Raw genomic sequence first — 26,349 nt, forward strand, 5'->3', positions numbered from 1 at the left:
CTTTTTAGCCACTTTTATATGACAGATTGCTAAAAGAGTGAGCATATTCATTTATTAATTGATTACAAATTATGCCATATTATGATTATGAATTCAAATCTAGAGTTTTGTTGGGTGGTTAACAGTGTATTGCATTGAATACTGTTAACAATTTCCTGTAGAGTCTACAGTAAATTACTGGCAGCAGTGTGTATCAATTACTGTATATCAATTACAGCAAAGTTACTGTATTTACATTTACATCATTACACCATTTATCTTGCTCTTTATGTATTTACAGTGATGTATCTACTGTAAAATATAAAATAATTTCCACAATGCAACTTTAAAATACAGTAACATACTGCATAATTGTCCAACAGTAAAATACAGTTCATATGACAGGTAAATACTGTGTAATTTACAAAAAAATAATAATAATTAACAGTGTAGATTTAAAATGACTCTTTGTTATGCAGTTGTTGAATGTTTGAATGGTCTCTAGCCTATTTTTGACTTTTGGGTCAAATCAATAAATCTTTCCAGTCATAGGTTTTTTTAACAAGAAAAATTTAAAGGCTTGATTACTCAAAAAGTAACTATGGGATTTGGAAAACAATGGACTTAAACTCACATGAGCACAGCTGAAAATAAGCTGGCTAAGCTACATACTTACAAAGCTACAGTGTTACAAAGTACAATGTTCAAAAGTTATTTATGCACCCTTTAGGCACTAATATTTTCATGAATAGGTGCTTATAGGCCTGGGTGACATGACAAAATATCATATCATGATATAAACCATCTCATATCCTGATAACAATATTTAACATGATATATTTCTGTAAACTCAAATGATTAATAGTTTATACATATTGAACACATATATTCATGCATTCATTCATTTTTCTTCGGCTTAGTCCCTTATTTATCTAAGCTTTTCACTCTTCATAGCACACGGGCTGCTGATGATGTGACAATAAAAGTGATTAGATTTTTTGTCTGGGGTCACCACAGCAGAATTAACCGCCAACTATTCCAGCATATGTTTGATGCAGAGGATGCCCTTCCAGCTGCAACCCAGTACTGGGAAACACACATACACTCTCACGATCAGACACACATAGGGCTGGGTATCAAATTTGATACTTTTTAAGCACCAACCGAATCGTCTCGATACTATCGAGTATCGAAAAAATTATTTTCGTTCGGTACCAAATTTCGATACCCAAGGGTATAATCTCGTCAACGTCAGTAAGCTAGAAAACCTGCGCCATCCTTAACGTTCCCGGGTCAAATGCTGGTAATTTGCTGCAGCGAGGCTATCTTGAAAATCAATAGTTTACTGCGGTTACGCCCACTCGCTCAGAGCTTGTCAAATGTGAGACTGTAATGCGTACACTACACTTTAAAGCATTTTTGCATTGTTTGATTGCAAGAAGATCACGCGGCGCAGTCATCATAACAATGTGCCCACCACAAGCGTCGTCCTCCGTGACTGATGAGAATAACTGCGCGATGGCTGGGGCTCCGAAAGGTAAACAGACATAAGCACGTGCTGCAATGACGACCCTTTCCCACCTCCTCCGCCTCAAAATCATTTTGAAGTTAGGCGAACTTCGTGTTGTAACTATTAATACACGCACTGCGGACTACACATAGAACACCTTATTTTCTCTAACACCAGTGCGCACACATCTTCAACTACACACACACATACACATCAGGGCCATACCATTACATGAACTGCGTGGAGGTAAATAAGAACTGAACCATTCACTGCTTATACTACACTTCACATATTTCGCAGTGGCTAGTGTGGCACAGATGACAGAACTCGCCGAACAGATCTGCCACTTTTGACGCTCATAAACAGTCATAAAGTCCTCATGCTGCAGGAATTATGAGGTTGCTGAAGGTGCACAGCTGCCGTGCAGTGAGGGGTTTGCGTCTTTAATAAATTACGACAGTTTGCGTTCACTGAACATTAAGAATGATTAATAAATCCATATGAAACAGCCCCTTAAAAGTCATGTCTCGCTTTCTTTTTCGGGGTTAGGCGCGTTTTGCACTCACACACAAGTGTACCGCGCCAAAGTTCAAGTAAACTGCGCTCTGGCACACTGTTAGTGTTAGTACGCCCTAAAAGAACGTGTAAACGGACAAGCAAAAAAATCTGATATAGGCAACAAGCCATATCACCCTGCAACCCAAGACCGGTTACTGAAGCTAAGCAGGGCTGAGCCTGGTCAGTACCTGGATGGGAGACCACTAGGGAACACTAGGTTGCTGTTGGAAGTGGTGTTAGTGAGGCCAGCAGGGGGCGCTCAACCTGTGGTCTGTGTGAGTCCTAATGCCCCAGTAAAAGTGAAGGGGACACTACACTGTCAGTGAGTGGTGTCTTTCGGATGAGACGTTAAACCGAGGTCCTGACTCTCTGTGGTCATTAAAAAAATCCCATGGCACTTCTCGTGAAAGAGCAGGGGTGTAACCCTGGTGTCCTGGCCAAAGTCCCTCTATTGGCCCTTACGGTCATGGCCTCCCAATCATCCCCTTCCACTGAATTGGCTCTATCATTGTCACTTCACTCCACCAATAGCTGGTGTGTGGTGAGCGCACTGGCGCTGTTGTCCTCTGGCTGCCTTCGCATCATCCAAGTGGATGCTGCACACTGGTGGTGGTGTGGAGAGACCCCCCCCTCATGATTGTGAAGCGCTTTGGGTGTATGGCCATACACAATAAATGCGCTATATAAATACACATTACATTTACCTTACAACAAATCGGAATTGGGCATCAAGACCTGACAGTGTAAACGGGGTTTGTGCGGGTAAATTTATTAATCCTTTTTTTTGGAACTAATGTACGCTGTGTAACGTTAAGTACTGTTTCAATAACTTTAAATACCTAGCTAAGTTGATACTAAAATGCTTTAAGGTTAACAGAAAATGATGGTTTACATCACATTAAACTTATTTAAATGTCCTTATCCTTGGCTGCAACAACAGTTTAGCTTTCATGTTTTTTTCACATTAATGTTATAGTCTCTGCTCCTGCTGAAAGATGAATGGCACAGGGCCGTTACAATTTTATTGGTAAAGGTTTTTTTTTTTTTTTTTTTTTAAATACTTTATTTTTATTTCTTTTAAGGAGAGAAAAAAAAACACAAAAAGTAGGTTAAAAAAAAAAAAAAGGAATAAAATTAGGTAATTAATACAATAAAACACCAGAACTTAAATGAACGGTTGACAGGTCACATATTTCCTTACAGGTCACATGAACAAATACATATATAAATCAGGTTACACTGTATAAAGGCATAAGTACAATCCATTTCTCCCAATATTGCAGGTATTTGTCCATTTGTAGTTTTAAAGAAAAAGTCATCCTCTCCATATTTTGAACATTAGATATGATATCCAACCATTCAGATTTTGTAGGGGGTTCCAATTGTTTATTGGTAAAGGTTTGCTGCCTTTTGCTACTGTGGAGAAAGATTAGATTTACTGGATATGCATTTTCAATGCCCAGAAAGGATCCAAAAACATAGTCAAAATAAGTCCATGTAATATAAGTGGTTCAATCATAATTATATGAAGCTGCGAGAATACTCCTGTGTGCAAAGTAAACAAAAACAACTTTATTCAACGATTTATCTGAGAGGATCAGAAAGCTCTTGGATTAAATCCAAAAAATCTTCATTTGAAGATAATAAATGACAGAATTGAAATTTTTGGGTCTTAAATTAATGGTCTTAGAGATAAGCCTGCTGTGAAAAGTGTCACAAACATCCTGAAAAAATAAAACCAACGTTTCTCTGAGATTATGTGTTATGTAATCTTGTTAAATTATATTTCTTAAAATAAAAGTAGCGAAAAAAGAATCATTCGGAACCGGTATTGAATTCAGGGTATCGTATCAAAAATTTTAGAAAGATTCCCAGCCCTACACACACATACACTACAGCCAATTTTGTTTACCCAATTCACCTATATTGCATGTCTTTGGACTTGTGGGGGAAACCGGAGCTCCCGGAGGAAACCCACCCCAACATGGGGAGAACATGCAAACTCCACACAGAAACGCCAACTGACTCAGCCGGCACTTGAACTAGCAACCTTTTTACTGTGAGGTAATAGTGCTAACCACTGAGCCATCGTGTCGCCAGTGTTACATATATAACATTTTTAAACATTTAAGAAATATGTTTGAATTAAATAATAGATTTTGTTAGCAATAACTAAACTACATTGGATGTGTCCCAACAGACAAAGAGGGAGAAGGACAGGAATAGGGTAAAGCAGAGCCAGGGCGAGAGAGACCAGGGGGACAGAGAGGAAGGAAGACTAGAGAACACAAGGTGAGGAGTGTGTTTTCACTGACACACTGACCCGCTAGCGTGTTGCCTGGAGTCACATCAGATAACCAGGCTCAAGCCAGTGGAGATTAGAGAGCTTTTGAAATAGTAGAAAAGCAAGGGATTAAAGGGGGAGATGGAGGGAGCGGGATTATGGCGCCATGCGAAGACAGGATCAGCGGTAATCCCTGTGAACGCTGAAACCTCCATCTTGGTTAGTGGGAGAGCGAGAGTGAGGATTTACCCATCAGTCACTTCATTGGTTCATCATTCCCTGGAACATTGATTTCATGATTGCTCTATTCGCTCAACAGCTCAGTTGAGATGTGTTTTATATATATATATACATACATATATATATATATATATATATATATATATATATATATATATATATATATATATATATATATATATATATATATATATATATATCTTCAGTATTAATGTTAACACATGTATTTGCTTTTGCACATTTCGCAGATCAGAAATAAAATCCCTTTGTTAACTTGTGCACAACATGTGAGCAGTTTCTGACCCTTTCCTATGGCTAAATCTACACTTGTGCCAATACCAATACCAATGCCTCACCAAGAAAAAAATGTTTGGATTGCATTTCTTAACTCTTTCTGTCGCTAGTTAACACACTCAATGCATTTTTTTCAACACATCCCTCAATTTCTAAAATATCAATCAACCTATACCAAATGGTTTATTTCTAAAAAAAATAAAAATATTGAAATTAATACATACAGTTGAAGTCAGAATTATTAGCTCCCTTGAATTATTAGCCCCCTTGTTTATTTTTTCCCTAATTTCTATTCAACATACTAGTTTTAATAACTCATCTCTAATAACTGATTTATTTTATCTTTGCCATGATGACAGCAAATAATATTTGACTAGATATTTTTCAAGATACTTCTATACAGCTTAAAGTGACATTTAAATGCTTAATTAGGTTAACTAGGCAGATTAGGGTAATTATGCAAGTTATTGTACAATGATAGTTTATTCTGTAGACTATCAAAAATATATAGCTTAAGGGGGCTAATAATATAGACCTTAAAATAGTGTTTAAAAAAATTAAAACTGCTTTTATTCTAGCCGAAATAAACTAAGTAAGACTTTCTCCAGAAGAAAAAATATTATCGGACATACTGTGAAAATTTCTTTGCTCTGTTAAACATCATTTGGAAAATATGTAAAAAAATAAATAAATAAATAAAAGGGATGACTAATTTTTTTTGTAATCTGTTTTTGTAAACCAACAATGCTGTGTGTGTAAACCATTATTTAAAACAATCAATCTTTAAATGACTTAAACAGTCATTTAAAAAAAAAAAACAGTCAAAATATATTCAACCATTTGGTAGATTGGGCAGTTAAAGTGTTAAAACACACTAAAACGATGCAACCTTAAATGCTAACATAATGCTAAGCTTTCATTCATGTACTGCGTATGCGCATAGACCTAAAGCAATTTGTACTTGCATCATAACCGCTTGGCATTTATTTACTTTCTGTCTCTATGAAACAACCGTGGTCTGCTTCTACCACTGAACAACAGCTCCTTATAAATGTTCTGTGTTCTTTGAAAAGAGACAATATTGATCAACATTAATCTTTATTAACCCTTAGGTACTGGTGGGGATGTTTTCTTTCATGTATTTATTTGGCCATAACTTCTTTCTGTGTTTTTTGGTGACCAATCTTATTTTGACACATGCATTGCTCAGCATACATAAGTACACTCCTCACAAATCTCTCTTTTAAATTCATATTTTTAATAAGAAGCTATAGAATATTATATTTGTGCATTTACATTCGATTAGTCAGTACTGAAGCCAAATCTGAAGCTTATCTTTAAAAATAATTTATAATGACGGTTCAAAAACTAGCACAGCTACATTTTTTTTGCAATATTTTGCTTGAATTTAATTGTATTATTTTTCAGTTTCTAAACATGTTTGGTAACTAAAATATTATTTGAATAAATAAATGTGTTTTGTTTAAATGCACCAAATTACGTTGCCCATATTCACTGAGAAATGGATAAAAATATTTATTTTTAAAATGGGGTGTACTCAATTATGCTGAGCACTGCATTTTGAGAAACATGATTAGAATTTGTATTTTTTTTTAACTCAACGATACACTCTGGACTAATTTATTACCCTTTTGTTATGTTCAGGATGAAAACATCTCCTAAATTAAACTGCTGTAAAAATGCCTTAGATAAAATATTATTTATTTTTTATTTTTTGCATAAATCTGTTAATCAACCTCAGTCCTGATAAAAACTACTAAATTGCTTAGAAAATTACAAGATTTTAACTCTTTGATAGCCAAATTCATAAATAATGTAACTAATTTGGTGAAAAAGCACACAAAATGACGCATTTTCAATATATTAAGTATATAATCAAAAACATTGCGTTAAAGACAATGCTGTTTTACATGTCCAAGACTGTTATTAAAGGTAAAAAAAAATCTAGTCCACAATTACTTTATACATTGAAAATACTTCATTTTGTGTGTTTTTTTTTTCACTGAATCAGTGACATCATTTATGAATTTGGCAATTAAAGAGTGAAAATCCTGTAATTTTCTAAACAATTTAGTAGTTTTGATCAGGACAAAGGTTAACAGATTTATGCTAGGCAAAATTTGAAAAAAACAATTCAAACTTAATAGTTTTAAGTTAAGCTCATTTCAATTAGTAAAAACTAATACTAACACAAACTGGCTTTATGGAACTATAAAAATGGAACTATTTTTTTTTTACAGTGTATTAAAATATGGTCAGCAGCAATACTCAGGTAGACTGTGGCATATCAACGATACTCAGTTGTTACCTGACACAGTCAAAAGTTATCTAATCCTGACAGATCGCTGGTAAACACACAGATGGCTAAAGGACTACAAATCCACCATTATATGGACTACAGTTCCAGTCATGCACCGCACACACACACACCTGTTCCGGATTCCATTGTTTTCACACACTCAAGGCTGGGAGCCGCTCGTGAACTGATTACATGGGCTGCATCTGAAACCGCCTACTACTCAGTGGGTACTGCATTTGAATTTAAACGTACTACTCGGCCTTTAGAAAAGTATGTTCTATACTGTATGAATGTGAGAATTCAACGTAATACATCCGCCATATTGTCATGGTCACGTGACCTACATGTGTCAGTTGTCAGTTTACTCCCATTCATGAATTCTCTCACGGGGCATCATGGGATAGCGCAGCATGCATGGGATGCGCACTTCAGAATCTCGCACTTCAAGTCATCCAGATACTACTCGCATACTAATTTTCGAATTCTATAAATTCGGACATACTACTCAGCTCCCATACTGATTTTGGCGTATATCGTATAAAAGTATGCCGTTTTGGATGCAGCCATGGACTTTATAAACTGCACACACACGCGCATCAGGGCTGATTCTTGTTATACTGTTACTGTGAACATTTCCAGGCGTTTCTCTTGCATTGTCTTGCCGTGTGCCGATCTGTGCTTTGCTTTGTTTACGTTGCTTGCTGCCTATACTGACCATTCGCCTGTTTAGTGACTATAAGTCTGGATTGCCTGTATACATCTGTTTGACCCTGTTGACCGTTGCCTGCTTAACCATTGTCATAATAGTGCTGCATTTTGATCCACACTCCGATGTCAGCATCCCATCCACATAACAATGCCAAGGGGCTCTTATTTTGTCAAGAATCTCATCTGAATTAGTGATGCTCTTTTGCAGACCTTAATAAGTGTTCATTTGAAGTACTGTTGCCTTTCCGTCATCCCAAACAGGTCTGATCATTCTCTGTGCATTTTCAGCCGCAAGAACTGCCACTCAGTTCAGGCCATTATTTCTTAATATTTTTTCAAGCTATTCTCTATATCTTTGTTTAAATCCCAGCATATCGGCAGGTTCTGAAATTCTCAGATCAATCCTTCTGTCAGCAACAACCGTGCCATATTTAAAGTCACTCCATTGGAATAGCAGATGGTCTTATGTTAATTACATGCTAAAATGCATTGAGCTGCTTTTATGTGACCGGCTGTTTAGACGTTTGCGCTAACGAGCTGTTGAACAGTTGTTTCTAATAAAGTGACCAGTGAGTTTATGATTTATCATTAATGTTACATTTCAATTATAACTTTTGCACTTTTTCTCAAGAAAAATATGATTGGTTTCTATTGTAAAACTTTGCCACAAAACAAACATGTTGCTATACTGTATGTGGTTAATAAGGTATTATGATGGGAGGTTGCTAGGTTTCTTTAGACATTGGGAGGTTGCTAGGTGTTACTGTGGTCAAAGACTAGAATATACAAGTCATGTCACTCGTAAAGTTTTGAATGGGAAAAAGTGTATTGATCAATATGGTGAATGAAGCCCCGCCTTCTAGCAAAGGAGCCAATCATTGATCACTATAGAATGACGGATCAGCTTGGATCAGACAATGCTTTTACGACTGTTTGGTGGTCAACAAACACACTGGAATCTCAGTGAATAATTTCTTCATTAACCTAAGAAATATATCCACATAAAGCTTAACATCTCTAATGAACCGAGTGCACTTAAAAACAAAAGTTTTTTAGTTTTGTAATCTCTATGAAAGGACAGTCCGACCTGTCAAACACACATCACATGTCAGCAAAAAAATCAAACGCCTATAAACTTGTAAACAAAGAGTTGCTGTTATTTCTGGAAGAGATTCACCATCAAGACCAAGTTGTGGATTACTTCAGAAGAGCAGCGCGATCTGACGATCATTATCCAGAGGATGATACTGTGTAAAATGGCCATAAATGAGGTTGGTGTCGTGATCTTGTTCATTTTGAATGCGCATGCTCATTAGCTTGTATAACCTGAAAAAATGCAGATTTTGTTTGATTTAGATGTTTAGAAACAAAACTTAAGAGACTGATGTTGTTTAATTTTATTGGTGGCCCCAAATATGTAATGTAATTGTAAGCTTGGCAAATAGTTTTGGAGAATTTGTTGTTTCCCTTCAGACAGAATGCCTGAGCATACTACCAGAGAGGTGTTTCAGAGATGGCCGGCGAGTGAAATGACTTGCTTTAAAGGGACTTTGCTATGGAGTACTGAATGGTTTCTTCAGAGATTGGGAGGATGCTAGATTGTAACTATGGAGCTCTGTTCTTAGTTTTTTTATTATTATTATTATTTCCATTACATTTTTTAATTTCCATTACATTTTTTAATTTCCATTGATCGTATTTAATCAACAGAAAATAAATAACTAAAACTTTCAACCTTGTTTTTTAAAAAACACATTAGCAAACATTAGTAGGAACTAATGGTCATACTTTACAATGTTTATACAGCATTGTCATGTACAGTACTAATCATAGTTAAGGCTAATTTCAACATTTACTAATTCATTATTTAAATTCTGAATTGTATGGTGGCCTGGGAAGTGCAAAACAACATTACAAAGTGTGAAACACTTTTACGAAGCTCAAGACAAATTTACATTTTGAAAAACATTTTTACCTATCATAAGACACAATAAAATAGAAAAACGATTTTACCAAGGACGAAACAAATTTACATTCATTCATTCATTTTCTTGTCGGCTTAGTCTCTTTATTAATTCGGGGTCGCCACAGCATAATGAACTGCCAACTTATCCAGCAAGTTTTTACGCAGCGGATGCCCTTCCAGCCGCAACCCATCTCTGGGAAACATCCGCACACACTCATTCACACACACTCATACACTACAGACAATTTAGCCTACCCAATTCACCTGTACCGCATGTCTTTGGACTGTGGGGGAAACCGGAGCACCCGGAGGAAACCCACGCGAAGGCAGGGAGAACATGCAAACTCCACACAGAAACGCCAACTGAGCCCAGGTTCGAACCAGCGACCTTCTTACTGTGAGGTGACAGCACTACCAACTGCGCCACTGCCTCGCCCTACAAATATACATTTTAGAAAAAATTTACAAGACGCAAAACACTTTGTTGTTGTTGTCGTTGTCGTTGGTGGTAAGCGCTGTAAATTTGTGTTGTGGAGTAAATGGTGTAAATAAAGTTTATGGTAACCGAACATGGACAGCGGTCAAGAGATGTTTTGTCCTTTTTCTGGCAAACACATGAGCAGCTTTGCTTTACGTGTGGTCAGTGTTTGGAGTTTCTAAAGCACGCGGACCAGCTGGAAACACAAGATCAATGTGTTCAATATTTTAACGAGGGCCACACTTACACTTGCACTGTAATCGTGGACATGATGTCAAGTCTACACAGTGTAAACATCTGCTTGAGGACTTTTAAAAGTAAACTGAATGAAGCCGGTGTTACGGTTTAACTGGTGATTGTGTTAACTGGTGACACTTTCCAGATGTAAGCTATTCACGTTTGCGGATTAGCATATTCGTCACTTTTTTACAGCAACTCATTATTTGGTGTCAGTGTCATTGTAAACATTATTGATTCTAATATTTTTGAGGCAGAACAAAAAGTGCTTCACCCTTTGTAATGTTGTTTTGCACTTTCTGGCCACCACACGGGGCTTATTATTACGTAATACACAACATGGACTTACAATGAGTGGCTTTTATTAAGTTAACTAACCTTAACTTGAAAACTGTAATGTGCAAAGTTCATAGTATGTATTGTACATATTATTAAACTAATGTTATGTAATGGAACCTTATTGCAAAATGTTTCCAAATTAATAATTTTCATATCAAACATATACACCATCATTGGTGTGCAAAATAGCTTCAAATGCAGCCTCACATCTTTATCGATGTCTTTCTTTGCGGCTTGTTTTTGAACGTCTTCATCCTTTAACCAAAACATTTGATCATTCTTTCTATTCGGTGATGAATCATAACTCTTCGCTCTCAGATAAATCCCGTCCACACGATTAGATTCACTCAGCTCAGCGCCCAACCCTTCACTAACTGCGTTTACGTAGGTTTGGGGTCAGGATGTCACGGCTGTTGCTATTAGTTACCGAACACGCATGAAGGAACACTGGAAAGGTTGAATGTAGAAAATCGAAAGAGCTCAGCAATGAGACAAAAGCTCTAACAAAGGCAGGCACAATTCATGTCAGTGTTATCATTGAGAATGTGTTCAATCAGGAACAGAACTATGCATTCTGCTATTGTATGGGTGGATTGGCTTGATGTTGACTTTGCATATTGAATTTCTATTTAGTTTAATTGTAATTCATATTATATAGTAATATATTTTTGCATTGCTTCCTGTGACATTTCCCTAATGGACAATTGTTATTGTCCCCCCCTCAACATAATACAAAATACAAAATAACCCCTTAATGTATGTTCAATCAAGAACAAAACTGCATTCTGTCATGTTATAAGTGGATTGACTTGATAACTTGGTTGATAGTAATACTGTAAAATTTACAAGTGTGCTGTAAATGTAGTTTTACAGTACAATTGTAATTGTTTTTTTACAGTGCACTTTAGAAAATTGCTGTAAAGTTTGCAGTATTACTGGCAATTTTGGTTAAAAGTATTACTGTAAAATGTACACGTGCACTTTAAATTAACGATTATAATTGTGTGGTAAAACTACAGCACGGTTATAATTGTTGACGTCAACACAGGCACATTGTGGATACGTACCCTTGTCTACATTTCTAGTGAGCAAAAATTATGTGGCCAGAGGTACGTCTGGTGAACTGGCTTGACAACCACCTGTAGACACACTTCTCCTAAATACACTGTTTTAGAAACTCTCATATGCCTCACATGTTTATTTCTATCTGTGTTTATAAAACTGCTATTTTCATTTATAACACTCTATTTTTGCATCTAGTTTAAATACACTATAAACAGCAGCTATGCTAATTATTTTCCTTATTTTCTATTTCCACCTGCTTGTAAATTTTACAGTATTACTGGCAATTTTTACAGTATGACTGTATACAAGCGCACTGCAAATCTACAATTACAACTGTGCTGTAGTTTTTCTTTACGTTTGTAAACTTTACAGCATTACTGACAATTTTTACAGTACTACTGGCTAAATATAAATTTTATTAATTAACAATTACAAATTAACAATTAAAGCTGTGCAGTAGTTTTACCGTCTACTTGTACATTTTACAGTATTACTGGCAATTTTTACAGTATTACAGGCTAAATATACAAGGACATTGTAAATAAACAACTATAACTGTGCTGTAGTTTTACCGTCCCCTTGAAAATTTACAGCATTACTGGCATTTTTGCAGAATTACTGGCTAAACATACAAATGCACTGTAAATTAATAATTACAATAGAGCTGTATATTTTACAGTCCGCTTGTATATTTTACAGTATTACTGGCAATTTTGACAGTATAACTGCTAAATACAAAAGCACACTGTAAATTATCAAATACAACTGTGCTGTAGTTTTACCGTCTGCTTGTAAATTTTACAGTATTACTGGCAATTTTTACAGTATTACTGTATACAAGCGCACTGTAAATTAACAATTACAACTGTGCTGTAGTTTTACCATCTGCTTGTAAATTTTACAGTATTACTGGCAATGCTTACAGTATAACTGGCAATTTTTACATTATTACTGGGCAAATATAGAAATGCACTGTAAATTAACAATTAAAACTGTAATGTAGTTTTACCATCCGCTTGTAAATTTTACAGTATTGCTGGCATTTTTACAGAATTACTGGCTAAATATACAAGTGCATTATAAATTAATAATTACAATAGAGCTGTAGTTTTACTGTCCACTTGTATATTTTACAGTATTACTGGCAATTTTGACAGTATAACTGCTAAATACAAAGCGCACTGTAAATTAACAATTACAGCTGTGCTGTAGTTTTACCGTCTGCTTGTAAATTTTAGAGTATTACTGGCAATGCTTACAGTATAACTGGCAAGTTTTACAGTATTACTGTATACAAGCGCACTGCAAATTAACAATTACAACTGTACTGTAGTTTTATTGTCTGCTTGTAAATTTTACACTATTACTGGCAATTTTTACAGTATTACTGTATACAAGCGCACTGCAAATTAACAATTACAACTGTGCTGTAGTTTTACCGTCTGCTTTTAAATTTTACAGTATTACTGACAATGCTTACAGTATAACTGGCAATTTTTACATTATTACTGGGCAAATATAGAAACGCACTGTAAATTAACAATTAAAACTGTGCTGTAGTTTTACCATCCACTTGTAAATTTTACAGTATTTTGGCAATTTTTACAGTATTACTGGCTTAATATACAAGCGCACTATAAATTAACAATTACAACTGTGCTGTAGTTTTACATCACAATTGTAATTGTTAATTTACAGTACACTTGTCTATTTTAACAGTATTACTACCAAAAGTACCAGTAAATTTACAGCAATTTTTACAGTGTAGTTTAATAATGTAATGAGTGTAAAATTATTTGTATTCATATTTTTTGCACTGTATTAGAATAAGTAACAAAACAACCTCTGTAATGTATGTTCAATCACAAACAAAGCTGCATTCTGTTATGTTTATGGGTGTACTGGCTTGATGTTTATTTCATGAGCTAGACAGACAGATGAGCCGGGAGATGAAAGACAGAGAGTAGCAGGGGGTGCAGCAAGCTAGTCTGGAGGATAAAATGGAAATAAACAGATTGAATCAGAAAAGGACAAGGAGAGCAAAGCCCCTCAAGATGGACGCAAGAATGGACAGATGAAGCGGTCAGGAAGAGCGAGTACAGCGATAGATGGGAGGAGGGGGGGGAGAGGCCAAACAGGGAGCCGCTTTGAGCGCAGCACTGTGTGCTCTCTGCTTGTTCCACTAACCTACTTACTGTAATCTGCTCTGTGTGTTTCATAAGAGCCCCTGCCAGAGAATTGCATCACCAAGCTTTTCCACACACAGCCGCCGCTCTGCTCGGCTCGTCATCAATGCCATTTACAATTTTGAAAGGTGCTCAAATCATGCACACATTGAGGCATTTGTGTGTTTTATTTATTTCGTTTATTTCATATACTCGTTTTATTTATTTATTCATCTTTGTCTTGCTATCACTCAAGAAATATATATATTTTACTGCTTCTACAAACTACTTATTTTAAATGAGCTGAAGCACCACAATTCAATCCACTTAAATTTGTAAAAACAATTAAGTTATCGTAATCGATTTGTGTTGGGACAACATGAAGATATTTTGTGGAACAACTGTATAGATCAGGCGTGCCCAAACTCAGTTTTGAAGGGCAGGTGTCCTGCAGAGTTTAGCTCCAACTTGCCTCAACACAGATGCACGGATGTTATTAGAAATCCTAGTAAGGACTAGATTAGCTACACTGTAAAGAAAAAGTTAATTTACAGAAATAAACCATAAAATATTGCATATAAATTACAGAAATGTCCTTAACTTAAAATTTCTAGTAAATTTCTGTGATGTAATATCCATTATTATATGGTCAATTTTTTTAATTTAAGGGCTGCTATATTTCCGGCACCCCAGCTGCCAGAAATAAACCATAAAATTACGGATTTTTTACAATGTAGCCCAGGTGTGTCTGACTGTGGTTGAACCTAAATTTCACAGGACACCAGCCCTCAAGGACCAACTTTGCCCACCTAGTTTAGATTTATGTCTGTCGGTTTTTTTTTTGGAAAAGTTTGGGCCTCAAATTTGTATTTTTATAAGTTTTAATTTATTTCGCAAGGTAGCAATAATTTCAACAAAAGAGATTTTAAAAGAAAAAAAATAATATAATGTTTTATTTATATATATATATATATATATATATATATATATATATATATATATATATATATATATATATATATATATATATACATACAGTTGAAGTCATAATTATTAGCCCCCCTTTGACTTTTTTCTTCTTTTTAAAATATTTCCCAAATTATGTTTAACAGAGCAAGGAAATTTTTACAGTATGTCTGATAATATTTGTTCTTCTGAAGAAAGTCTTATTTGTTTTATTTCGGCTAGAATAAAAGCAGTTTTTAATTTTTTAAACACTATTTTAAGGTCAAAATTATTAGCCCCTTTTAAGCTATAGTTTTTTTTTTTTTTTTTTGATAGTCTACAGAACAAACTATCTTTATACAATAACTTGCCTAATTACCCTAACCTGCCTAGTTAACTCAATTAACCTAGTTAGGCCTTTAAATGTCACTTTAAGCTGTATAGAAGTGTCTTGTAAAATATCTAGTAAAATATTATTTACTATCATCATGGCAAATATAAAATAAATCAGTTATTAGAAATGAGTTACTAAAACTATTATGTTTAGAAATGTGTTGAAAAAATATTCTCTCTGTTAAACAGAAATTGGGGAAAAAAAATAAACGGGGTCTAATAATTCAGGGGGGGTAATAATTCTGACTTCAACTGTAATATATATAAATATTTTTCTTTTTTAAATAAGTGTAATTTCAATGACTTAAAACACAAAAAATGTTTACATCAAATTCCTAAAGTAGCACTTGTGTTTGTATGATTTTGGGTTTCAGTCGGAAACAAGTGTTTTCAACATATGATATTAATGAGAAATGTTTTTGAGCATTCAAAGCATGGTGTTTTAAAACCCATTAAATAAAATAATACTTTACAATTTACTTTTAAAAAAATAACATTTGGTAATACACTGTTAAAAGTGAAGTGTTCCACACAATGTATTAATGTTGTCCCAACACAAATCGGTTAGGTTAACTTTACAAATTTATGTGGATTGAACATAAAACAATCAAGTTGCCCCTGAGAAATCTCAAGAGTTGTGTTGTTCCTGCTCATTTTCAATAAGTAGTCTGAGCAAGCAGCAGAAATCATTTTAGGAGTGTATATTTACACTTTATTTGCTGTCCGTGCATTTGGAGACTTGTTTTTGATGCATAAAAAATGAATGTGGCTAAAATGTTGTCTAAAATGTTGTCCGTTGCAACCATAAGATATACAAATGTTCTTTAAGAAGCTAAAAAAAAATTGTAGAGTCCCTCAGGAGTTAATGCACCCCCCCCCCCCACCTCCCCCAAAAAAAATAAATGAATAATGAATAATTAGTCTGTTCAAGCCTCCAGCAGGCCTGCAAGGATTACATAACCATCTGCCATAACTATTACAAGGCCAGCCCTTTTTTTATACCTCATGACTGAGGGATTTTTTTTTCTGTCCGATTAATAAAAGTGCTGTTTTGCAGAATACATCATGAATGTGCATTTAGTTTGCATAAAAAAAATTGTTGGCATTGCTTAGAGTTATAAATGCATTCAGCATTTAAATGTTCCATTTCTAATGTTTGTACACCCATGACTTCAAAATAGATAGCATGTTTTACCGTAGAAAAATGTTTACCAACTTCATTTTTTTGTTGGTCAATATAATATTTTTAATACTAGGTTAGATATAGGTCACTTGTGTCTAAAGACAATGTTATTTTGACATCCAGTACTGACGTGAATTTATATTCATATTTTCTTGATTTTAGGTTGTGCTGGAAAGTGACCAAAATCCAACATCTAGCCAACATCTTAAACCAACATCATATTGACATCAATTTTTATTCGTCAGCTATGACAACCAAAATTATTTTAATTGTCATCATATTGGTAACGTCCACACAACATAAAGCTGTAACATTGTTAGACGTTGATATTTTGTTGTTTTTAGGTTGCTTTGTAAAGTAATCAAACTTTAACGTCTGTTCGACATTGGACAATGACATTGGCCTGAAGTTGGGTTCTGATGTCAACTCGATTTTTCGATAAACGAAATGCAATTTCCCACAGCGTTGGGGTACATTGTCAATCTGACATCATGTTGATGTTCTTTGCCTGCTGGGATTTTGACAGATGAGTTCATAAAAGCATCACAAGTCCTCGTTAAAATTCAATTCAATTCAGCTTTATTTGTATAGCGCTTTTACAATGTAGATTGTGTCAAAGCAGCTTCACATAAATGGTCATAGTAATTGGAACAGAGTAGTTCAGTTTTTAGTGTTTAAGTTCAGTTCAGTTTAGCTCAGTTCAGTGTGGTTTAAAATCGGTCTTACTACTTCTAATGTCTTGGATTTGTCTGTTTTTTGCAGTTTTGTTACAAGATTTTCACAGATTGGCAATAAAGCCAAGAGACTTAAAATGTGCAATTACATTTTATTAACCCTTTAAGAAGTAACCCTTATTGAAATTCTCACTGGAAAACCCATTGAGTATTACTTGGGGTTATAACAAGACTTTTATATTGTAAAATTTAAATTGTAATCAGAATCAACAAAGTTACCATATGGTTCCTCATATATTAAAGGGTTAACGTCTTATGATGTTGTGTGTTTGCTGGGTTGATGCCGGTAAACTGCAGATCTTGTTGAAACATATCCATATATCATTATGATCAGATGCTTTCTGAGCTGCTGTTTTCTCTCTGCTGTCATTTTTCCTGTGTATTTGTTTATGTTATTAAGAGAAAAGATTTATCTAAATGTCACTCTGAGCAGGTATTCGGATGTTCCCTATTAGTATGTTGCTACATGGGAAATAACTAAGGTTAGTTTCCATATTAATAATTTTTTCATATGATTTATTTTAAGAAAATGATCATTGTAGAACCTTAAGGCTGAGGAATATGTTGAAATGTTGCATTCAATTGGTTCCAAACCATTATGAGTTTCTTTTTATCTTTATGTTAGAAACTGGTAAGAATTGACTTCCATTGAAAAAACCAATGCACTAAAAAATGAATGACAAAAATCAAGAGAACAAATATGTTTAAGTTGCTTTAACTTATTGTAATATGGGTGCTCTGGTTTCCCACACAGTCCAAAGACATTCGTTGGGTGAATTAAGTAAGATACATTTTCTGTGGTATATGTGTATGTCCTGGTCCTCCAGGTTGGGGTTTAAGCGTTGGACTAACAACCCACCTTGTGAAAACTAGATGCCAAGAAACACCAGTATGGTTAGGCTAAATATCAACTTTGATATAAGTGGCCCTGGGAGTGGGTAGTTACAGGCATCCAACATTTTTCAAAATAACCTCTTTTGTGTTCGACAGAAGAAAGAAATCCAAGTGAAGGGTGAGTAAATGATTTAGGGAGAACTGTCCCTTTAAGTTAATAATTTACATTTGACAATGCACTGAGGATTTATCTGTGGATTTGCACTAATGAATCTAATCCTCTTATTTATATTTTGTTCTCAATATCCAAAACTAAAAACATGAAAAGCCAGCAAAAAAAAAAAAAAAAAAAAGTAAAATAAACTGCAATGCCATCTCCAGCCATGAAAATATTGCATCATTATTTATGTCATGCACTGCAGAATGATACACTTTATTGACGGCCACACTATTATGACTCCTGCTGCTGTGGACCCGCTTTTCTACCACATATTTTTTAGTTAGGAGATTAAATGTGCAATTCATCCTCAGGGACCTTATTCGCCTTAATTAAATTAATTTCCCTCTGTTTATTCGATAAAATGCGCCGAAAATTCCCCGAATCCTCTTGAATTCCAGTCCCTCCTTAAAAAAGCGCTGACGGGTGCGCGGCCCCGTGAGCATTGCGCGGGCACGAAATCATGTGAGAGTCCACGCGTCTGAAAGTAGGTTAGCAGGGTAGAGTGAGAGCAGAGGGAGGAGGACGCCGATTCTCACCGCGCCATAACACACACACACTTACTTCGACAGCGACTTTATTTTTTTGCACACAAAGCGCAAGAAGTGTAGAAACACGAATTTACTTCTGAGGAGTTTTATTTTCCAAACAATGCTCACAGTCGGAGCTGAAAACTTTAATTCGGGCAGTTGTCTGACGTTAGTTACTTAGTCCGAACATTATTTCTCCTCACGCATTTAAACTTTGGAGAAGCACGAAACCTGTCAACATGAGAGGTAAGATGTTTGTTGCATTTTTATGATGTATTACGTTGACTTTGCATATTATTCTGGATAGTAATTTCCTTCACATTCTGTATATTTTCTGCATTGTTTCCCTGTGACATTTTCCAAACGGACACTTGTTACTTTTGGATTCATTCGAATGTTCTTTGGCGTTCTATTTGTTTGCAAAACGACACCATGTATCATTCTTAAATGTTCGAATGTGTCAGAAGTGAGTTTGGAATACTGACGCAGAATGTCGAAGCTTCGCTGACGAGTTTGACAGGTCTCTTTAATAATTACGTAATAAGCGTAAAATTATTATCATTTTTAAACTAAGCTACAAAATAACACTTTTAAATATAAATACAACATCAAAGTATTTGTCGAATTTAAAACTCTCCAAGTGTCGTGACGCACGTATAGTTCGTCTTAAAAACAGAATATTTTTCCGAACACGCTTTTGACAACATCAATATCAGGTAAATCCTGAACAACTTGACTTTTTTAGGGATTTTGTTGAGTGTAAATGTTAGATATAGGGGCTCCTCTGCGTGGCGTGTTGTTGTTTTCTCAGGGCAGCATGGCCGGCTGTGTGAGCAGTGCTCAAACCTGCTGTTCTACTGACCTAGTTATGTCACTGAGCATTACACAGCATTCACAGCAGAGGCGAGCGCCAGAAAATGGGAGGCGCTCTGCCGGAGTCGTGCAAACCCATGCGGTCTGTTTTTTCCATGACCGCCGCGCCTTTATCTTCCAGCATGAACTTGAGTTTGAACTTGAACTCCGCTCATTTAGACAATAAACAAGATTTTATTAGAGCAGTCTCAGCGATTTTATGTAACAAGGTGACTTGATAAATAAATGCAAGCGTGGGGGAAATACTAAGTAATGTTATCATAAAATAATAAATCTAAACGTCTACATAACAAATATGTTGGCAACACTTTAAGTACAATTTACGCTGTTAAACCATTATTACACTGGAAAAATGATGCATTGAATTTACTCATTTTTTTAAAGGGAAGTGTTTGCAACCAGTTTATATAGGCTGAATGTAAACAAACTAAGTTTAACATTACTAAATTTATTTTTTTGATTAAATTCAGCCCATATACATTGTTTGCAAACACTTACCTTAAAAACAATTATTAAACCCAATGAATAAACTACTAATTAGCGGCTTATTAATAGTTAGAAGTTGGGTTTAGGTTTTAGGGTAGAATAGGGATGTAGAATAAGATCGTACTTTATAAGTGCTAATAAACAGGTTATATCAATATTAGGGAGGTAATTAGCTAGTAGTTCATATAGCATGAATTGTGACTTAGTGTTACTGATATAAATGATTTCTGATTTAGTTATATGTGCTGTAAATATTTATTCTGTTGTGTAGTTTTACAATAAAAGTTTATTTATAATAAAAGTATACTTGTTATGGTAAATTGCTTTTAAACTGTTTCTAATTTAGCCAATAGTATGAAAATATGACTTTATTTTTTTGAACAATTGAAAATTACTGTTCTAAAATTATAGTTTGCTAGACCCATTCAAAATGTTTATTAATTATAATCAAAATGTAACTTAATTATTAATGTTTTTAATTAGAAAATATGAGCACTGTAATTATTTTGTAATTACAGATGTATTATAATCAGGGGCGATTTTAGTGATTTTGGGGTCCTAAATAATTCCAGCCAAGAGGCCAAATGTTCTAAAATACACCTTTTGTATTTTATTCTATTATTTATTTAATATTATTTTGCAGTTGTTTTTTCTTCTATCATTCAATCTATTTTTTTTTACATTTTATCTTAATGCAAAATGATAAAAACCCGCAAAGCACCTTGTAAAACTTTTAAAATTATTTGTTTTCTTAAGATGAATTTACAACTAAACATATTTTATTTTAAAGTTTACATGTAAACTCAATAATAAATGAACTATTTCAACTTTAAAAGTAAATCTTTACTGATCTGACTGCTGGACTGGTCAGTGATTGAAGGTGGGGACACATTTGCTCAGATGTAATAAATAGGTTCAAATTACAATTTTTAGACCCTCACTGTACAAAATATGATAGAAAAAAATTTTATACAGGGTGGGCCTTTATATGGAGACCCCTTAATAAACTTGTTGGGAATTTTACAAGAAAAAACAATGGTGTGCTTGGTTTTAACGTAACTTTATTCTTTCATGAGTTATTTACAAGCCCCCTCACATATACTAATGTGCCACAAATAGGATGTTAAAATCACCAACCATTCCCATTTTAATAAGGAGTATCCATATAAATGGCCCACCCTGTATATAACCTATAGTATCATTTATACTTCTAGGTATTTATTTGGTGGCCCTCAAATTTCTTGTGGCCCTAAGCGGCCGCTTGAGAGCTTGCTTTACCTAGGACATTATAAATACAACATTTTATTAGTTTTTTATTGAAATATTTGATTATATATTTATTTGAATAGAAATTGCATAATTTAATGTCATTAAAGTTAGTTTAACCAATTAAAATGACATATGCTAAACTTGATACCCATAAAATACATGAAATAAAGTGTATATGACATTATAAATATTAATGCTATTTCTAATTGCATTATTATGGAAGTCATACAAAAATATTACATTAAATATATGTGCTTATATGATTTTTAATTTAGACATTGTCAGTATTGTCAAATTAATAATTGTTTTATTAAATATTATTATATAAAAACATTTATTATACAAAATAATACTAGTGAGATCACCGAAATTCTGGCCAGTATCAGATTGTTTTTATGATTGTGCTGAATTACGTGATTGCTTTCACAGACAGTCAGTGTTCACTCTGCACCCAAAATGAATGGTATCACTTTATTTTGATAACCCCTTTAACACATTTTGTTGATTTTAAGTTACATTGCATCTACATGCCAACTAATTCTCTATAGATTATAAGTAGACTATTAGGTTGAGGTTAGTGTAGGTTGACATGTACTTGCAATATTTCTTATAGTCAGTTAAATGTCTGTTGAAGGAGCAGTATCAGCAGATATTAAGCAGACAGTATACTAATATTCACATGAGAAGTAATTGGCATGTAGTTGCAATGCAAATTTTAGTCAACAACATGTGCAGTAGGGACCTTCAAAAAAAAAAGTGTTAACAAATTATTTCACTATGCAAGGAAAAAGGCAGTATATTGACATTTTTATTTATACAAATAGTCATATTTCATAACACAGTTATTACAGATCCTGTAAAACATGTTATTGCTAATAGTTTTGCCTCAACTTGTAAAGATTTTTAACTTGACTTCTTAAAAGTTTGTCCTTTAACCGGAGCTGAGTAAATATTAAGTCATAATCCGTTCTATTTTTATTGATTTATTGACTCAGGCTCTCTTTTGTCTGTAAGCACAGTGAGGCTTTTGTCTTTCTGTCATTTTTGTTTGCCATCTGAACAAACGTTGAGACCGTTGCAGGGATATGTGTCCGGGCGTACAGTCGTGAGGTGGGGCTGTGTTTAAATATACACAACACAAGACTTATGTTCGCAGAGCAGACGAGGACAAGAAGAGCCATAACAAATCATACTTTATATCCTGAAAAAACCTACGTCAATCGTATTCTCAATATGAATGCTGCCAGTTTTCTGCCGTCTGTTTTGTATCATCATTCTTAAAAGGATAGTTCAGCCAAAAAATAGCATTCTGTCATCGTTTTCTCATGCTTTACTCGTTCCAAACCTGTTTGAGTTTCTTTGTTCTGTTGAACACAAAAGAAGAAACTCTAAAGAGTGTTGAAAATCCATAGCCATTGATATCCATACACTGTAAAAAAAAAAAAGTATTTGAAAAAACGGAGACCTGAGTTCGATGCCCGGCTCAAGGTCCCTTGCCAATTCTTTTTCTCTCTTTGCTTCTAATGCTTTTCTGTCTCTACTATTCACTGTACTATAAAAATAATTGATTAAACCCCCCTATAAAATCGGAGAAGGAATTTCACCGTTTTATGTTGTCACTTGTTTGGTGTGTCTATGCTGTGCTGTGTCATGCGGTGTCTCATGTGTTTGTTCCATGCATGTTTATGTCATGTGAGCTCTTTGTTCTGTTTCCCGCTGTTTGTTAATGATCATGAGTTCCACCTGCTGTGTCACCCCTGTTTGTAATTTGTTTAATCGTGTCTTGCGTGTTTATACTGCTGCTTTAGTTTATTATTTTTAGTTAGTTATTTACTTTAGTTTATTTAGTTTATTAGTATTGTCCGGTATTGAAGTGTCAACATCCTTGTGAGTCCTATGTGCCAAGTTCCCTTTGTAAGTGCGATTTGTTAATAAATAAGTGTGCTTTTGATGATCTGGATTGTCTGTGAGCCACACCTGTGACGTATGTAGGCCCATCACGATAAGCAATTTTTGTTGTGCGATATATTGTCTCAAAAATCATTGCGAGAAGCGTTCTTATTGTCATTCTGAGATCATTTTATACCCCTGATATATAATGCAAATAGCCTAAAACACTTTAAAATACTTATTATTTTTAAGGTTATTTAGATTCTGTAATTTGATGTTAAAGCTAAATGTCCTATTATATATACTATTAAATGTCCTATTAGTTCAATGTCAAATTATAAATTTTCGGTGAGGTAGAGCTTAAATGTCATTGTAAAATGGCTTTAACGTCATTTGTGAATTTGTAAATATATGCAGTATTGCAATGCCAAAAAGTATTGCGCCATAAGTCAATATATTGATTATTGTGACAGACCTAGTTTTATGGTGAACTATCATAATTTGTTCACTTAAAATGTTATTACACTGATGTTTTGAAGTACTAACATCTAAACATTTGTTACACAAAAAAAAGACACAATCAAAAGCACAAATGCTGATCACAAACAACTCTTCCCACAGCAGAGAAACACGCAAATATATTAAAGTAAAAGGTGTTCAGTGTCTTTCACACAACAACATCATGGCGATGCACATGATGGTAAAGTAATGCAATAAACATTATTTATCAAAATTAGATGTAACTTAAACCGGTATAAATAATAATAAGGTTGAAACTGCTTAATAAATTTCACTATTTTACGGTAAACTACCGTATTTTATTAGTTCAAAACGTGTGATCAGACCCAATTTCCAATCACGTGATCAGATTTGGACATCCCTAATAACTGTAACATAATACATCTTAATGTTAAAATGGCTCCCACATAATTATTTATCAATATGTGGATCTTTTTGGATTTTTGGGAGCTATAGAAATTAAAAAATGTAATACAAGAAATACATTAGGACCATAATTGTTTACATCCCTCAAAATGGCCTATAACTGATGTGAAAAAAAAAAGCTAAAAAGAATTGTAATCATAGTAATCAATTTATGAGTAGTCACCATATTTATTGAGGAAATGTACTATTTAAATAGATTTTTCAATGTAGAATTTTTACATTTTATTTACCCTTAAAATCAATGGCAATTTTTACAATGTAGTTTTTCCTATTTTTGATGTAAAATTGGACTGCACTATATATCGTTTCAGCATCGATATCCCAATGTGTGCTTTCGCATTAGTTGGGATTGTAGTTGGTCAGGAATGAAGACTGTACCGTGTTATTTTACATTTTACATTACATTTGATCACTTGATTACTTCTACTGAATATCTTACTACACAGCAAAATATGGGGACCCAAAACAACTCTATGGGTGTTAATTTCAACCCTTTGAAAGTGTCTCATGGGGTCCACTCAAAACAGAGTTAAATCAACACTTTCAAAAGGGTTGGCACATTGACACCGAAGTAAGGGTTAATTTTAACTCTGGGCAGAGTTAAAATATGTAACTATATTTAACACCGCCTGGTGTAATATATTGTTATTTTATTCAACTCTCTTGAGTGTAAATATGGTAAAAAGGTCAAATAGACTGTAAATTACAAAATAAAAAACATTTTATTTGAAAACATTCACCACTTCAACAATTCATTCAGTTTTTAAAATGCAACAATGTCAAATATGCTTTAAATGTTTTATTAGTACAGACAGTATCAACAAAATATGTATGACCAGTGCTCAAAAAGGCTGTTTCAGTCCTTTGGTCCAAACTTGATGTTTCATCAGAGCCATTTGAAAGTTCAATATAGCGTCACTCATAGTTTTCTTCTGAACGCATAGTTTTCTTCTGAAATTACATTTTAAACTACTTGGCGTGCAAATCTTTCACTTCTGGTGTTTCCTTGGTCCTCCATATCAAACACAGCAGTTTAAATGAAGGTACAAATGCTGTAAACTTGTGTGAAAACAAACTGGAGCTAGGAAATCTCATCAAGCATGTCCTGTGAATGAAGTGCTTCCCAGTCACAGGATGTCCTTTATAACCATGACGATGTAGTAGATACTGATCGCTCGTCTGGTGGTTCCTGATGCACAGATATAGGGTGATGCTCATCTAAGAACTCTTCAAGACTCCAGCATGACTAAGAAAAATGTTTGAAAACAAATTGCAATCAAATTCTATGATATATTTAAAAGAACATTTAAAGTAAATGAAACATTCAAGAAATCTAAACTCACCTTTTGAAAATCTTCATGATGATCCACAACTTGATTTCTCCCAGCTGGTTGAGGTGACAGGATATGGAAAAGTAGAAAAAAACATATATCACTGTTGCATCTCCAAAAACAATTAGGTTAACCACTATGACTAGAACTGGAAAAACAGGCAGCTGTCTGTCCAGAATCCTCAATTTAACACAACACTTGGAGCAAAATTTAGAGGAGCTTAAAATATTTTATATCATTTAGTGATGCTGACTTCCCCAAAATATTGGCCACAGTGTAAAAAATATTCATAAATTTACAGTTTTCTGTAAGCGTGTGCGTGCATGTGTGTGTGCGTGTGTGTGTGTGTGCGTGCGTGTTTCTTTACCAGATTCAACTTGTTAGGCCCTTTCAGGTCCAGTATTGACGCCACCTTTCCTGGAGTCTAGCAGATGTTTCAGGTCCAAATATAATCTAAAATATTAGGATAAGCAGAAGAGGAAAAGTGCAAAGCAGAGCAAAACATTATTTAAGTAACAGTTCACCCACAATACAAAACTTATCACCTTCATGTAATTTGTTATTCTCTAATGATCT

At 34.3% G+C, this 26,349-nt stretch overlaps 2 protein-coding genes across 9 annotated transcripts in view; one reads left to right on the forward strand and one right to left on the reverse strand.

Annotated features, from left to right (window-relative positions):
* Positions 1 to 26,349, reverse strand: part of cactin — a 465,667-nt gene that overhangs the window by 231,720 nt on the left and 207,598 nt on the right. The gene's annotated exons all lie outside the window — the stretch shown is intronic.
* The window catches only part of rorcb (RAR-related orphan receptor C b), a 36,403-nt gene continuing 28,951 nt past the window's right edge, over positions 18,898 to 26,349 (forward strand). For 7 of the 8 annotated variants that reach the window (XR_015477809.1, XR_015477812.1, XR_015477810.1 and 4 more), the window contains exon 1: positions 18,944 to 19,225. Coding sequence is in view for 1 of the 8 variants with exons in the window: in NM_001277094.3 (NP_001264023.2) it covers positions 19,219 to 19,225 (7 nt within the window). In the remaining 7 variants the exon portion in view is untranslated. 8 annotated transcript variants of the gene reach the window in all.

The sequence above is a fragment of the Danio rerio genome, chromosome 2 (assembly GCF_052040795.2).
Source record: "Danio rerio strain M-AB ecotype USA chromosome 2, GRCz13ab, whole genome shotgun sequence".
NCBI lineage: Eukaryota > Metazoa > Chordata > Actinopteri > Cypriniformes > Danionidae > Danio > Danio rerio.